General features: G+C 39.3%; 1 protein-coding gene across 5 annotated transcripts in view; it reads left to right on the top strand.

The window, feature by feature from the left end:
• AKAP3 (A-kinase anchoring protein 3) overlaps positions 1–16,007 on the top strand; it is a 42,896-nt gene that overhangs the window by 1,068 nt on the left and 25,821 nt on the right. Inside the window, exons 1-4 of one of the 5 annotated variants that reach the window (XM_058282615.2) lie at positions 1,764–1,799; positions 2,030–2,086; positions 7,363–7,458; positions 11,069–13,408. In XM_058282615.2, coding sequence (XP_058138598.1) covers positions 7,363–7,458; positions 11,069–13,408 — 2,436 coding nt within the window. In that variant the 5' untranslated portion in view covers positions 1,764–1,799; positions 2,030–2,086. Of the gene's footprint in view, positions 1–4; positions 1,800–2,029; positions 2,087–7,362; positions 7,459–11,068; positions 13,409–16,007 lie in introns of those variants that run through there. The other 4 variants (XM_071210132.1, XM_058282613.2, XM_058282614.1 and 1 more) reach the window with 4 other exon arrangements.

The raw sequence follows: 16,007 nt of genomic DNA, 5'->3' as shown, positions 1-16,007 counted from the left end.
TCAGAAAGAAAGAAAGGAGTGTATATGGCGGGGATGGACAAAAGACCTGTGGTGAATAGTATTTTAAGATGTGGTTCTACTCCATCCCACACTTCACTGTTTAAGCTACTGAAGCACCACCTTCCAAAATTATTTGGAAGAGGAAAGAAGCCCTTGAAGAAATTTTATCAGAGAAATTTAGTCATGCTAGTCTGTGTTACATTTCTTGGCCTCATTCTGTATTCACTCATCACTTATCATTTGGTAATATCTGATTCTGAGGTCAATATGAATATTAATATATTTTCCTTGTTCTGATAAAATGGTAGGCCCAACTATCATTAGCAACCTCCTAACTCCTTTGTAACATTGCCGATTATGTTATTTGACTTCTCCCGGTCAGGTACTGCCTCATGTTTTAAATACTGCATTCAGGGTGTCATAAAAAAAAACGCTAACTTAAAACCTAGAGCAGAGATTCTTAACCTTTTTTGTTCCACAGACCCCTGTACCACCACGGACCCCTTACTAAGTCCACACTATACTGTGTATTATTTAATATGTATAGCACACCTGCACCAGCACATCCCCACAAGAATGTTTTTTTGAATTTCATTTCAAGCTCATTAACCCCTTTTTAAGAACCCCTGGCCTAGAGTATAAGAATACGGTACCAGTTCTACCAGTTACTACTATTAATAATTGTGATCTGGACAAACTTTCCACCTGCCTGACAGGGAAAATATCTGCAGTGCAACCTTAAAAGGTTATTATGAGGATCAGCTGACATAATTGATGTGAAAGTGTTTTGTCAACTGCAAAGTGCTACATGCATGAATGTGCAATCCTATTCAAATATCACTGAAGTATCTAACCCATAGAATGTTAAAGCTGGAAGGGATCTTATGATCAACAAACCAAAATCCCATATTTTATATATGGATAAAAACATCTAATATAAAAGATCATTGATAAATGACTTTTGAAGGAAGCCTATAATAAACCGGTCACTTTTGAATTCATGTTAGGATTTTAGTCTTTATCTTATGGCCTGAATCAAAAACTGCTTTTTTAATCATTAGTTGCAGAGTCCCTAAGGTAACATTGTCAAAGAGAATGTACTAGAAATCCTCCTAAAGCCTAGAAAGTTGCCAATCAAAAGCCTCTTGGTCTGCCTTATCTCAGTACATTTCCTCAGGTCAAGGATGGATTAGTACTCGTACCTCTGCCAGTCTGAGAGGAATTAGAACCCAAAAATGACTAGACAAAATACCCCCAAATTTCTTTTTTACATGTCAGATGCTTTTAAGTAGGAGTCCAGGTGATATCCCATAAAATGAAGTGATTCCATGAGCTTTGCTTAAGAAATTTGAGCAGATCCTAAGTTCCTTTTATTTTTTATTCTCTTCTGCAGCCATCTGGATTTGCTAACACATAATACTTTCTCTGTTGTTTTAAGCGGTGTCCACTGGCAAAATTTCCCCCTCCCATATTCCTAAAATATGCCTAAATTAGACACTCAAAGGAGAATTGAGTCCTTCCAAACTAAGCAGCAGAACTTTGGAGTGTCTTCACTGTCGTCCCTCCCCTTCTCCTTTTGACCACTCGATTTCTGGTAGCCTCACCACTGTTGCTATAGAGACAGTGATATCACCAGATGCGATTCTGATGTCACTCTCCAGTCCCAACAAGGGTTAGGTACATGGAAGGCTGAAGGAGGAAACAAGATCTTGAGCTGAGGAAGAACATCCCAGCATCTTCATTGACTTTAAAAGTATATTCTGGAGTCTTCTGTGGTTCACTATTCCAGTGCTACAGAGGTAGGCTTTCTCACTGGACTGATAAAACATAGCCCATTCTCAGATCCTCGGTTTAGAACAGAGAATTCGCTGACAAGTGATAGGCAACTTTTTATAATCAAGCCAGCCTCTCTCCTGCCCACTCAGTTTTAATTCGCATCAGAGATCTTTAGAAATGAATGAGCCAGTCCATCAGCAGCACTACAGCCAAATCTACCATCTTTGCTGCTGAAGTTTTAATTTTGTTGCAGATTTGATCAGTCCTCCTTGGCCATCTTACTCCTTGCTTCCTAATGTGATGATGAGAGGTGAGCTTGACTCCATTTATTGTATGGCTATTCCAAAAGTTCTTCCCCACCCCCACCCCACCCCCAGTACTCTACTAGCAAAGTCAATCTGGTATAGCTCTAAGTTCTGACTCTTTCACCCACTTTCAACCTGTCACTAATATTTCTGAAGCCTTGGCTAGACAGCAGCACTGGGGGAGAACAGGATATATATAGCTATATGGAGAAAGTATCTGTATTAATAAATGGGATCTAGAGAAAGAAACTATTACTAAGGGAAAGTGAAAATAGAGAAGAGATCCACAGGAAAGTTTGACAGTGAATAGAGCCATAGAAAGATATACGCATGTGCACACACACACATGCTTCTTTCTACTCATTTAAATAAAATTGATTGAAACTGATGTTTGCAACAACCAAATGTATTGACTTTCTACAACGTGCCAGGCAATTATAGAAAGGGAAGGAAGGAGAAAAAAGAATGAATATAATATAATGTATTCTTCCCTTTTAAACCTAATAATAAAACCTGATTGAAAGCCTGCAGTGGTAATTTAAGAACCCCTAAGTCTTGATCACATACATCAACCCTGCAAGATCTCCATTTGTGCTGCCTGTAATGTGCACTTTTGCATGAGGTCAGGAGTCTTGAGTAAATAAGAGCTCCTTGCTTAAAAGGATGCAGGAGAAAAATGTCTTGATATGGTGGTATGATCTGGGATTCAGCAGCCACCATCAAACCCCTGTGTTGTTTCCCTGCCAAGCTGGCATTCATGATTTGCACACCTCCTGAACTTGCGGTGATAATCATATTGGCATACTTGAGGAACATTTTAAAAGGGCAGTCACTCTGTTGGCCACAGAATCTTTCCATTGGCCATAGGAAAATTCCACAGCAGAGGTCAAACTGCAGAGCTAAAATTACCTAAGGAATATATCCACTAGTTAGTTCTAATATTCCCTTTCTAGGCCTCAGTTTCCTTATCTGCAAAATAAAGGTGTTGGAGTCAGTGGATTCTAAGTCCCATTTATCTTTACAGTATGTAAATAAGTTTTCTTTCCTCACCAAATTTGATAACACAAAGCATCATCTTCCCTTTTATTTTCCACCCCAACTCCAGGATATCAGCAAATTTTGAACTTCTATTAAAGAAATTTATGAATATGTTTATTGATCCCACAAAATTCTTTATTTTCCTTCCTTCTTTCCCATTTCATTATGGGAAATCAATATATTTCCCATATTGATTTAGAATTCTGAATATCTTTATCATCAAAAAGTATTTAAGGACCTTTTCACATATGCTATAATCCAGAACAATTTAAGGCATTTAAAGTCTAAAACAAGCTTTGTGGATGCAGACAAACATGCAGAGGACATAGAAAATAAAGTGAAACATTAGGACATTTAAGTGGAAATGTTTGCTGGATATATGGTTACTAAGTGCACAATCTGCTTGTAAAAAGAGTCTAAAAGCACCTTTGAGATTATTTTTATTATTGGGATAGGAAGGTGTGTTAGTAAATCATTGGCTAAGTCTCTGCACTAAGGTGAACGTATCCCCAAAAGGAGTTGAGTTGCAAGAAGGCCTGAATGTAGCAAACTTGAATAAGCCTTTTTGTTGTTGTTGTTTTCATAGTCACCAAGTTAAGAAAGAAAAATTGAGCTATCTGTAATTGGAAATAGCAGTATTCATATATTCATTCTTTCTGCAGACAATTAAGCTTCAACTTAAAGATGCTACTACTATGAGGGATACCAAGATAAGTAAGAAAATGTCTCTGCCCTCGTGATCTAATAAAGGAAATGCAATGCACATGAGCAATTAAAATCCTAGATAATCTGTGAATGTTGAAATAAAAGTTGATGGGAACATGATTGAGGGAGCAATCACAGTCAGTTAGGTATTCAGAAAATACTCTGTGGATGGGGTAACCTGTGACTTGGTATATGAAGTAACGGTGGGATTTAGAGAGACCTTATGGTGCGGGGGGGGCAGTGGAAATCTCAAGTGTAGAGTGCCCTTTTGGAATCTTAATAGAGATCGTATAAGGAAGATAACTAATCTGGAAGAGAAGTTTTGACATTAACTATGAGCTTTTAAAAATGAGGGTGGTATTTCAATCCCTCAAAAGATGACTGCTTACAAAATTTTTAGAGATTCGTGAATTCAAGCCATTTTTTCTCCACTCCAGCTACATTTGAAAGTAGAAAGTAACTATAGCTTTAAAAAAAATTATTGGCCAAAAAATTATTTCCTTCTGGAAATTAGCAAAGAATAAGATCTGGACTTCCTCTAGGAAATTTGAATGTCATTTTGTGCTATTCACTTGTATGCTACATGTGAAAAACCATAAGAAGTCAATTTTTATTAAGAGCAGCAGGATTCATATATAAACATAGTCATTTTTTGTGTCTTTCCATTGCAGATTCTTTGTATTTTCATGGCAGAAGGGGTGGGTAAACCTAGGGATAGTGAAGACAACACCAAATTAATCAACAACTTTCCTCATATCTCAGAACCTGTCCTCAGTAAGACTAAGTGGTCACATCATTTTCTTACCTTTTATACTTAATTTGATTACTTTTTAATTTTGTTATATAGCTTAAATAAGGCAGTAGATCTGATTGATTTTGCCATTTTGTGTTAGAAAAAATTCACTAGGATGAAATATAATTTGGAGATAGGGGGTTTGGTTTTCTGACTCTCACTTGTACTGTCAATAACCTAGGACAACCTGCTTCCAAGTCGTCTCACTTCTCTAATCAAAGGATAATACCATCCATTTCCTTCTTCATGATAATGATGCTAGGATAAGAATATTTATAACAGTGAACTGCCAAAAGACAATAAAGGGAAATGGGTTGAAACTTCTCAGACATTAACAACTTCCTTGTTAGGGTAGCAGAAGCATTAAAATAAGATGCCAAAGAAGGTTAGGAAATATCTCTCTGACAAAATGTTAAAAGAAAAGAGTAAATAATTATAATTATTTTTCTGGACCTGGCCCCTCTTTCTCAGAGAGCATCTTCCAGATAGTCCCTGGCTCCAGGATTCTCATTTTTGGATGTATGTTAGAACCATTTTGGAGATTTTAAGAAATTCAATGCCTGAGTTCAGCCCCCCTTCCCAAAAAGTTGAAATAGGATTCTCTGTGGGTGGATAGTTCAGATTCAATCATTTTTACAGTTCTCTGGTGATTCTCAGGTGTAATTAAAATGGAGAACTCGCTGCATACCCGAGGAATCTTTCATATTATGAGGTGTCAGGAAAAATAAGGGTCTGTTTTCCTAGCTCAGTAATCTGTTAGTGATTGGGATGAGAAAATGAGCACAAATCTTTGTGTGAGTAAAGAATAACTAGCACTTGAAAACCCTTGTTTTCTTTTTAGTGGTTATCCATAATATTCTGTATAACAAAAATCAATATATCCATCTAGATATAGTTAAAGTCATGTGTTTAATTGATTTGTTCATTTTATTTTAAGGGAGGATGTCAACATTCACTATAGCCCCAAATCCTTTAAAACAAATATTCTCACTTATCAGATGTTCAACCCCTAATAATGCTATATTTGTTTCAAGCAATTCTTTATAAAACACAATTTCACTATAAAAATTAGGGTGAGTTTTTAGACTGTATTGTAGCAGAATTTTAAACAAGTAATTTGTTGGAATCAAAAGATGAAGATACATCTATTTCTTTTTTTAAAATATTTGCTTTATTTATTTCTCTCCCTTTCCTGTTGTCTGCTCTCTGTGTCCATTCGCTGTGTGTTCTGTGTCCACTTCCCTTCTTGTCAGGTGGCACTGGGAAACTGTGTCATTTTTTGTTGTTGTTGTTGCATCATCTTGCTGCATCAGCTCTCCGTGTGTGCACTTTTTTTTGCACGGGGTGGCTCTCTTTGCAGGGCACACTCCTTGTGCATGGGGCATCCCTACGCGGGGGACACCCCTGTGTGACATGGCACTCATTGCACGTGGCAGCACTGCACGTGGGCCAGCTCACCACATGGGTCAAACTGGTATCAAACCCTGGGCCCTCCATATGATAAGAAGATGCTCTATCAGTTGAGCCACAACCGCTTCCTGATACATCTCTTTCACAAAGACTTTCAGGAACCTTGGGAAGGAAAAGGTGGCCATCTCATTCTATTTTGCCTATTGGAAAGTATAGACTTGAGCAAATTTCCTAATGAAAGAAGGGAAACTTCACTTTAGAAGCCTGGTAATGGAAATCTGGTCTGGCATGGAAAAAGAGGGCATAGAGAAGCTTCTCATACTTGTAGTTTATCAGTGGGCAACTAGGTAAGAATCTCCAGTCATCATGATAGTTGACCAAGTCTTCTAAGACTCCTGAGGAAGATGCGATATCATGGAGAATGAATGAGAATAAGGCCAAAATCAAAGAAATATATGGAAGAGGGGTTGTGATACGAAGTGGTGAGGTGAGACCATGAAAGCAGCAATTGTAGGCAATTCTTTCAAGAAAAATGGCTACAAAGGGAGAAGAAAGAAAGGAGTAGCTAGAGAGAGGCTTGGGGTAGAAGAAAACAACTAAAATGAATCCCAGCTTTGTGGCTTGAAAGATCTGGTAGAGAGGGTGGTGCCATTTACTGAGATTAGGGCATTGAGCAAAGTGTTGGGAAGGCTGTGCAAGAGTCCACATCAGTAAGGTCCTTGCTGCGTGCCAGAAGCCCCCGGGTACATATTCATCTCTCTCCATTTGATTTTTGGAGGTTTGGCTGAACCGTGGGGACTGAGAAATAATCAAGAACCTTGGATAACTAAAGGAAGGACTGGTCTTACATAAGAACTTTTAGAATTACTGCTGACATGAATAGGCTGGTGCTCTAGAAATTCATTAAAAATAAAGCATATATTAGTGAGAGAAGAATAGGCAAGGGAGAAGTAAATATTTTGATCATGTTAAGTTTTGAGTGTCTATTGAAAATCCAAGGCATTTAAGGAATTGGGGGCTGTCAAATAAGGGCACAAAGAGCAGGACATGGCAGCCTTGGTTTATTCATGTATCAAATATGTATTAAGGCCTATATCATATCCCAGGCTCTGGCCTAGGCACTAGAGATACACCTATCTTTGGGAAATGTTCCTGCAGTTGAGGGCGGGAACTCTATCCAGAGTCAAGTGGGTATGAAGTAGCTCCTGGGACAGGTCTCTAACTGAAAGCATGGTTCCTATTTTCCACACCTCAGCATTTTCTATTTCTCTTTGTTCCTCCTTACTTTCCTATAACATGCCCTTTTGATAACACTTCTCATTTTTCTACCTCCAGATGTCAGATAGAGTCGACTGGTTACAAAGCCAAAATGGAGTATGCAAAGTTGATGTGTTTTCGCCTGGAGACAACCAACCCCAGGACTGGAAAATGGTAACAATCAACTTCCTTATCAATACACTTAGGAATATGAGGAGTACCATTTAGAGCAGCCTTATTCTCACCACCGCCACTGCCATTCACTCTTATTTTTGAAGGTGGGACTCTTGCGGGAAATCAATGAACTCCTGTAGAATCAAAAATTCCCAGCTACAAATTTTTGGGAAAAAAATCCTGTCATATGGTATTTAATAGGAGAAATATGCTCTAGCTCTGTTTTTTTTGTACATATATTGCAGCAGTAAAATCCTTTTTTCATTTTCACATAGATGGGAGTTGGAAAAAAATGTTTCCAAAGTTCTTAGAACTCTTAATTCTTATCTATGTAGCACTGTCATTCTGTTTTCATCATTCAACAGACATTTATTAAATACTTAGTGTAAGACACTTTATCAGTTAGGGGTTAAATAGGAGATGGAAGCCACTCCATTAGATACCAAAAAAAGGGCTGTAGGAGTTCTAGAGGTAGTAAATGCAAAGCAGTCACCACCCCTGTACTGAGGGAGAGCAAATAAAGAGGGAACTAAGAACTCAGAAGAGCATCCCTCTCCCCAAACCAAAACTGATTTCAGATCTCTTTGACGGCTGGTGAGATGAACCCTCTCTAGTCCCCCACATGCCAGGCTACCAGGCCAATATCTGGCTGCCATGCTGGGAAAACACCAGAACCAGAAGGGAAGCCCTTTCCTCCTGCTCTGACCATACTGTGTTCTTCCATTGACAAAGCCAGTGTTCAAAGGAGAAACTTTCATAGGGTCCAGCTCCAAAGCAGACCAAAGAAGGGTAGATTCAGAGTTGAGACAATAAATTGATAACTGGCCCAGAATCTGTACTGGTATTAGAGCCAGAGGTGTAAAAATGTATGAGACCGAATTCTCTCCCTTTAAGGATCTCAAAATCTAATGGAATCACTATTGTAATCTTCCCAAGAAGAGAAGCGCCTGGTGTCCTCCACTGGTGATGACGTTTACCTGTCTCCGTTAGGTGAATTTAATGGGCATCTTGATGAAAGACTTCCAAAACTGTTAAAGGACAGTATTAAGAGAAGGGTAAAGTTATGGCTCTCATAAAAATGAACACATGTTAAAATGTTTGTTTAACTTGTTGAGGAGGAACTGGTGAGGTTCAAGTAAAAATAGAAAGAAAAAGAAACATATAGATCAGGAATATTAAAACGAATGAGCAAATGGAGGCAATAGAAGGATCTCTGTAGAGTGAGCTGCTATACAGTGTGTCAGTGTGTCATAGGAACACAGGCTCAGGCACAACAAAGACTTTAGCAAATGACCACTTTATTACTTACGTAGCACAAAGGATGCCAAAGAACCAGAAGCGAGATACCGTTGTGGCTGTTGTGGCTGCTGTGGCTGTTGTGACTGGCCTCCTGAGGAGGCCCACTGCTCGGGCATCGGTCGGTGGCTGGCAGCACCACATACCCTATAGCACATCAGAAAAGAAGATGCCAGTACTGCCTGAGAACGGCCATTTATACCCCCGAAAAAGGTCCCTGCCACTGAGCAGAAAGCATGTTTCAGGCAACCCTTGCGAAGAGTTCCCACCTTGAGAAGCAGCTAGGGCTGCTTGTTCCCAATTTTGGGTTCCAGTTACCATCAGATCTTTCCATTAAACCTAATCTCCTCGCTGCAAAGTGGAAACATTGAAACATCGGCAACCAAAGAAAAGGACATTTGGGTAGCCAAGGGCTGGGAGTTGGTCGCACTTCCATGACTTCCCCAGCAATTTCCCCTGAAATTTACATGTGTATAGGCAAGAATTATTTTGCATAGCCATAAGTTATTTGCAGCTTACAGTGCTGGAAAACAGCTCAAAGAATCCAATAATGTGGAAGTGTGTGCTATGCACAATGCATGCTTTCCACTGAAGCACAAAATTTCTCCTGTAGTAGCTATTATTCAAATTAGGAGAATCACTTAGGTGGACTCTGAACCAAGCACTGTAGCTCTTAACCCCTACATGGTAATAGCTTAAACCAGCCCTACAGAAGACTAGAACAACAGCTTTCCTCTTCTTTCCAAGTCATCAATACACAGCAGGGTACTGGAGAGGTGAACAGCACTGATTTTAGAGAATGAACTGGCTTTGAATTCCAACCGCATCATTAGCTGTGAGAAGCTAGCTGAGATATTTAACTTCTCTAAGTCTCAGTTTTCTCTCTTATAACTGGAAGAGTAATACCTACATGACAAGGTGTGTATGAGGATTAAATGAATGATGCATGTAAAGTATCTAGTATAGCATTTGGCAAACACTGAGTATTTAACAAATAGTAGCTAGTAGTAAGGATGCTTAGTAATAAAAATACCAAATTATTCTTTAAAGATGGACAATACTTGTGGTCATTCTCCAACATACAAATTCTAATAATTACAATGATTGTTTATATTTGATACCAAATAAAACACATTATCTTATTTAATGTTATCCTATGTTCAAGTGAAGTTTTTTTCCCCACAAATAGATTACAATATGTTAATACATAAATTCACATGTGTGTGCTTATCAGAGCCAGTATCCATCAATCTGCACACAAAATAAATTGTCTACAGGTATTTACTCATTAATTCTCAGATTGTTCATTTAAGTGTTGCCCACGAGTCCACTGGAAGCCATTAGTATATCAAGATTGTGCTTGTATGGCCTGGTGTGGCGGCTTTAATTTATATACCCCAGAAAACATGTTCTTCATTTTAATCCATTCCTGTGGGCATGAATCCATTGTAAATAGGACATTTTGATGAGATTGCTTCAGGTAAGGTGTGACCAACAGAATCAGGTTGGCTTTAATCTAGATCACTGAAGTCCTTTATAAGCAGAGTAAAAGAGAGGGGACCCACTGGGGGCAGCTAGAAACCAAAAGTCAGTGGAACACAAATGTGCCGCCATGTGCATTGCCATGTGACAGAAAAGCCAAAGAACCCCAAAAAGGAGATAAAGACCCTGGGAGGAAGCAAGCTTACTAGCTTTTGACATCGTGAGTCAATATATTCCTGCTGTTATGCCAACCCAGCTAAGCAGCTAGGAAACTATAGTTTTATAACGCCTGACAAAGTGACTGATTTGCCCAGTTGTCACTGAGTTTTCTAATTTTTCAAATTCTATACTTATAATAGATGTAAACAAAATCAGGGAAACCACAGAAAATAGCAGTATCAATACATGAAAAATTCTACTGACTCTTTTATGTAGCTGATGACTGTTGGATCATATAGATACAGGATTGTTGAAAACAACAGCCAAGAGTGGAATTCTGGAGTCAGACTGCCTGGGTTAGATTCCCTGCTCCATCAGTGGTTAGCTGCATAACTTCAGATTAGTAATTAACTTAATCTTTCTCTTCTTCAGTTTCCTCCTCTGTTTACAGTTAAGATAATAAGGGAGCAAACATTTAGGTTTATGTGAGAATAATATTAAATGAGATCATAGTCTTAAAACACTTAGAAACAGTGCCTAATACGTGGTAAGCATTCAATAGATGGTTATTTTTATTATGATGCTGGAGCTCTTAAGTCTTGAGAGAAGTGGCAATTCTTGTAAATGCTCTTTAAAGTTGTCCTGAATATACTATATCTTTACTTTGTTATAGTCGGATGAATCCTTGTCTATTTTTAAGGAAGCCTCAACCGATCCCATCAGAGTGCTAAGCTGGCTCCGCAGAGACCTGGAACAAAGTACAGCAGGGTTTCAAGATATGAGGTTCAAGCCCGGAGAGTCATCATTTGGTGGGGAAATGGCCAACTCAGGAGACTCACGGAAGGGTTTCTCTGTTGACTACTACAACACCATGAACAAGGGCAGTCCAGGAAGATTGCATTTTGAGATGACTCACAAAGAGGCCCCTTGCCAAGGCACCAGTGCCCATGCTGGTAATGACAGCTCAGTAGATGAAGTTTCCTTCTATGCTAACCGCCTCACAAATCTAGTAATAGCCATGGCCCGCAAGGAGATCAATGAGAAGATTGATGGCTCTGAAAACAGGTGTATCCATCAGTCTTTGTACATAGGGGATGAAGCCAAACCACCTATCAAAACCCTGAGTAAGGTGGCCTCAGAGCTGGTGAACGAGACTGTGTCTATATGTACCAAAAATGCTGTCCCAGACAAAGTTCCTGGCTCTGGAGACAGAGCCTCAGGATCATCACAGAATTCCCCAGGTGTAAAATACAAGAGCACTTTGAAGTTCAAGGAGTACAACAGGGAAGGCAAGAGTCCAGATGATAAACCTGCTTCTAGGAAATCTTTCTTCTATAAGGAAGTGTTTGAGTCTCGTAATGCAGGTGATGCCAAAGAGGGTGGAAGGTCCTTACCTGCGGAGAGAAAGATCTTCAGAGGGCAGGAAAGACCTGACGACTTTACAACTTCTGTTAGTCAAGGGATCATGACCTATGCTAACAGTGTGGTGTCTGATATGATGGTATCCATCATGAAGACACTGAGGATCCAAGTGAAGGATTCAACCATTGCAACCATCCTGCTCAAGAAGGTGCTGATCAAGCATGCAAAAGAGGTGGTCTCAGACCTCATTGACTCCTTCATGAAGAACCTCCACAATGTCACAGGGTCTCTCATGACTGATACAGACTTTGTCTCAGCTGTGAAAAGAAGCCTCTTCTCTCATGGAAGCCAGAAAGCCACAGATATCATGGACGCCATGCTGGGCAAGCTGTACACTGTGATGTTTACCAGGAAACCCCCTGAGATCGTCAGGAAAGCCAAGGACAAAGCTGAGAGTTATTCCCTCTTCTCCACGAAAGGATTAGGTGACCCTAAAAACCGAAAAATAAATTTTGCAACAATGAAATCTGAAGCCAAGCTCAGGGAAAAATTGTGCTCTTCTACATTCAAACCGGAGAAGGAGAAGACGTGTGTTGAAACTGTGGGTGAACATATTATAAAAGAGGGACTGACCTTGTGGCATAAAAAGCAAAAGAAAGAATGTAAATCTCCAGTTTTCCAGCATGCAACATTTGCAGCTCCCAACAAACAATATAGTCCTGTACCAGACATTCCCTTGGGATATCCTCAGGGTACTTGCAACCTCAGCCCCCCTATGTCTCACCCAGAGAAACTCGAGAATTCTATGTATGATTCAGACTCCTGGGCCAAGGACCTGATCGTATCCGCCCTACTTCTGATTCAGTACCACCTGGCCCAGGGAGGAAGCATGGATGCACAGAGCTTCCTTGAAGCTGCTGGCAGCTCCAACTTGCCAGCCACCAAGTCCCCTACAGTTCCTGATGAGTCCAGTCCTAAGTCTCCCCAGATGGGAAGAAACCAAGAAGAAACAGAAAAGAAGGATTTAATGAGCGTTTTCTTTAACTTTATCCGGAATTTACTTGGTGAAACTATTTTCAAGTGTGACCAAAGATGTGAACCCAAGGTTAACGAAGACGAGAGTAACCCATGTGAAAGACCCACAACACCTCCTCCCACCAAAGGATGTGAAGGCGATGAAGCTGACGGTCCCTTGGCTGGGCTGACCAAGATGGTTGCCAACCAGCTGGATGGCCACATGAATGGGCAGATGGTAGAACATCTGATGGACTCAGTGATGAAGCTGTGCCTCATTATTGCCAAGTCCTGTGATTCTCCCTTGTCAGAGCTGGGAGATGATAAGTCTGGGGATGCTAGCAGGCCAACTTCAGCCTTTGCAGATAATTTATATGAGTGCTTACCAGTCAAGGGCACAGGGACTGCAGAGGCTCTCCTACAGAATGCCTATCAAGCTATCCATAATGAATTGAGAGGTGTATCAGGACATTCCCCTGAAGGATGTGCAGCCCCCAAAGTGGTTGTCAGCAATCAGAACCTAAGTGATACTGTTCAGAACAAGCAACTTCAAGCCGTTCTTCAATGGGTAGCAGCCTCTGAGCTCAATGTCCCTATTTTGTACTTTGCTGGTGATGATGAAGGGATCCAGGAGAAGGTAAGGGAGGAAAGTCAGAGGAATTCATAAAACTTTATTAAGGGTTATTTAGAGTTTTAAGTCCTGTTTCTTTATAAATGGAGAGATAACATATAAGAAGCGTAGAATAGAGACAGAAAGAATTTGAGGGTCACGCCTCTAGGCAGAAATAATAAAGTAAAATTAGATTTGCCCAATAAGAGGCATATCAAAAGGAAAAAGGAGGGGTAAATTATATTTTTATCTGTTCCCTGCACTTATTGGTGGAAATGCACAGTAAGGAATGCACAGATAAGGAACCTCCAAGAGGCTCAGTGAAAAAAATCAGGTTAAGGTCTGGGCTTCTGGCCCAGTTTTGGATAAGACAACATGGCCCAAAGAATGAGACAGTACTTCTGGAAAGTAATCTTGGGGCGTTTTTGGGGTTAGGGGAAGGAAAGCCCATGGGGTATGGGGCCTAAATTTATGACATTTTCAAGCCCTTCATTACTTTCTTACCTGGTTGTCCAGAGGTGTTGGGGATTTGAAGGGATTCAATAAATAACACCTATATTCCCCAACCCCAAATTCTGAATCAATTAAGAAGACTAAAGAATAAGGCAGACAAGAAAGCAACCTATGACTATTATTACTTATCAAGGTAAGTGTGTGTGCTAACTCCTTGCTCCTCTTAGACCTTGCTATGATGCTCCAAAGAGAAAGTTTGAGTCTGGAGAACACGTATATTTACTCAAGATGCAGCCTGTTTCTTACCAATTATTTAGAAAAGTCCATCTTCCCAGAAACCAGATGAGGGAGGAAGAGGTGTTCTCTGTTTAATAAATGGTGTTAGTAACCCTTGTAACTGATGTTACAGTTACGCCAACCCCTCTGGGGGCTGGGAAAATGCTGAATTTCATAGCATCAGATCAAGATACACCAAACCTAAATAAGAAACTATACTCAAAAGTGTGCTCTGTGGACCAGTAGCATTGGTAGCACCTGGGAGCTTGCTAGACTACTGGGCTCCATTCTGGACCTACAAAATCTTCATTTTAGCCAAATCCCCAGATGATTCGTGGGCACATTCAAGTTTGAGCTAGAGAAGTTCCAATCCTGAATATATCCCTCAGGGTCCTTGGCAAGCACTGTCCTCTTAAGGTTTTCCAATCTATAGAGTAAACAACTATTTTGGTACAAAGCATTTAGCAGAGGCGACTATATGCTGGCAGAACGTTAGACTGATTTTTTGAAAAACCTAAGATTTAATTAATGTCTACAGATATTCTAATGGTGATGCAGTTGATTGAACCCAGTGACCCTGGGATGCCCATGAGCCCAATTCCTTTCAATAATGTGTGTTTTTAAAGTAGATAGTATGTTCACATGGTTCAAAATCCAAAGGTATGAAAGGATGTACAGTGAAAATTAAGATCTTTTTCTCAGTCTTACCCCCATCCCACTGATCTTCCTAGAGAAAGCCATTCTGATCAATTTCTTTTTTATCTTTCCAGAAATATTTATGCATAAACAAGTAAATGCTAATGTATGTAAATCTTTTTAAAATGTAGCATGGTAATGGCCTGTTCTGCAAAATGTAAAATTGCCACACTCTTTTTAATGGCTGTATACTATTTTATTGTATGAAGGTATCATAGTTTATTTAACCACTCTCCAATGTATGAACATTTCATTTTCCAATATTTTGCTGCTATCAGCAATGCTGCAGTGAATATCCATGAATAGACAGTATTTTGCACAGGTTCAAATGACTATATCACATGTGCTTAGTACATAGAAAATGAATTGCAAGGTTACTTCTATATATTATATATTTGATACATCTTCCCGAATATCCTTCCATAGAATTGTACCAGTTTACACACCTATTAAAGCAATATGGGAATGCCTATTTCCCACACTTCCAATGATGTTAAGTGCCAAACTTTTGACCTTTGTCAAGTATTACCTCACTTTGCATTTGTCTTATAAGGAGTGAGGAAGAATATGTTTAAAAGCCATTTGAATTTCCTTTTTATGAATGATTTGTTCTCTTTTTTTTTCCAATTCACATTTATTGAGAAGCTATTACATAGAACAAGCATATCAGGAAGTAAAAGCTAAACATTTTCCCCAAGGATGATATATATAAAATTTATTTCAAACCAATCAGTTTTATTGATTCATGTAAATAAAGCATACAATTCATGCAGAGTGTACAAGCAATGGTATCTGGCATGATCACATAGTTGTGCATTCATCACTTCAGTTGTTACTAGAGAATTTTCATTATTTCAATAATAACAATAAAACAAAAAATTCATCACCTCTCAATCTCTCTCTGATTCCCCTGCTGTACATAACTGCTATTTCTGGTTATTATTGCTTATTTATTTATTTATTTTAAAGTAGTTTTATTAAGGTATATGCACATATCATACAATCTATCCAAAGTGTGTAATTAATGGCTTTTAGTGTAATTACAATGCTGTGCATTCATCACCACAAAAAATTTTAGAACGATTTCATTACTCCAAAAAGAAAAGCTCCACACCCCTTAGCAGTCACCTCTCAATCCCTCCAGCCTTCCCGAGCCCTGCATAACCACTAATCTAATTTCATCTTTATAAATTGATTTATA

Source organism: Dasypus novemcinctus, chromosome 20 (genome assembly GCF_030445035.2).
Source record: "Dasypus novemcinctus isolate mDasNov1 chromosome 20, mDasNov1.1.hap2, whole genome shotgun sequence".
Taxonomy (NCBI): Eukaryota; Metazoa; Chordata; class Mammalia; order Cingulata; family Dasypodidae; genus Dasypus; species Dasypus novemcinctus.
This window is presented reverse-complemented; position numbering and strand designations above follow the sequence as displayed.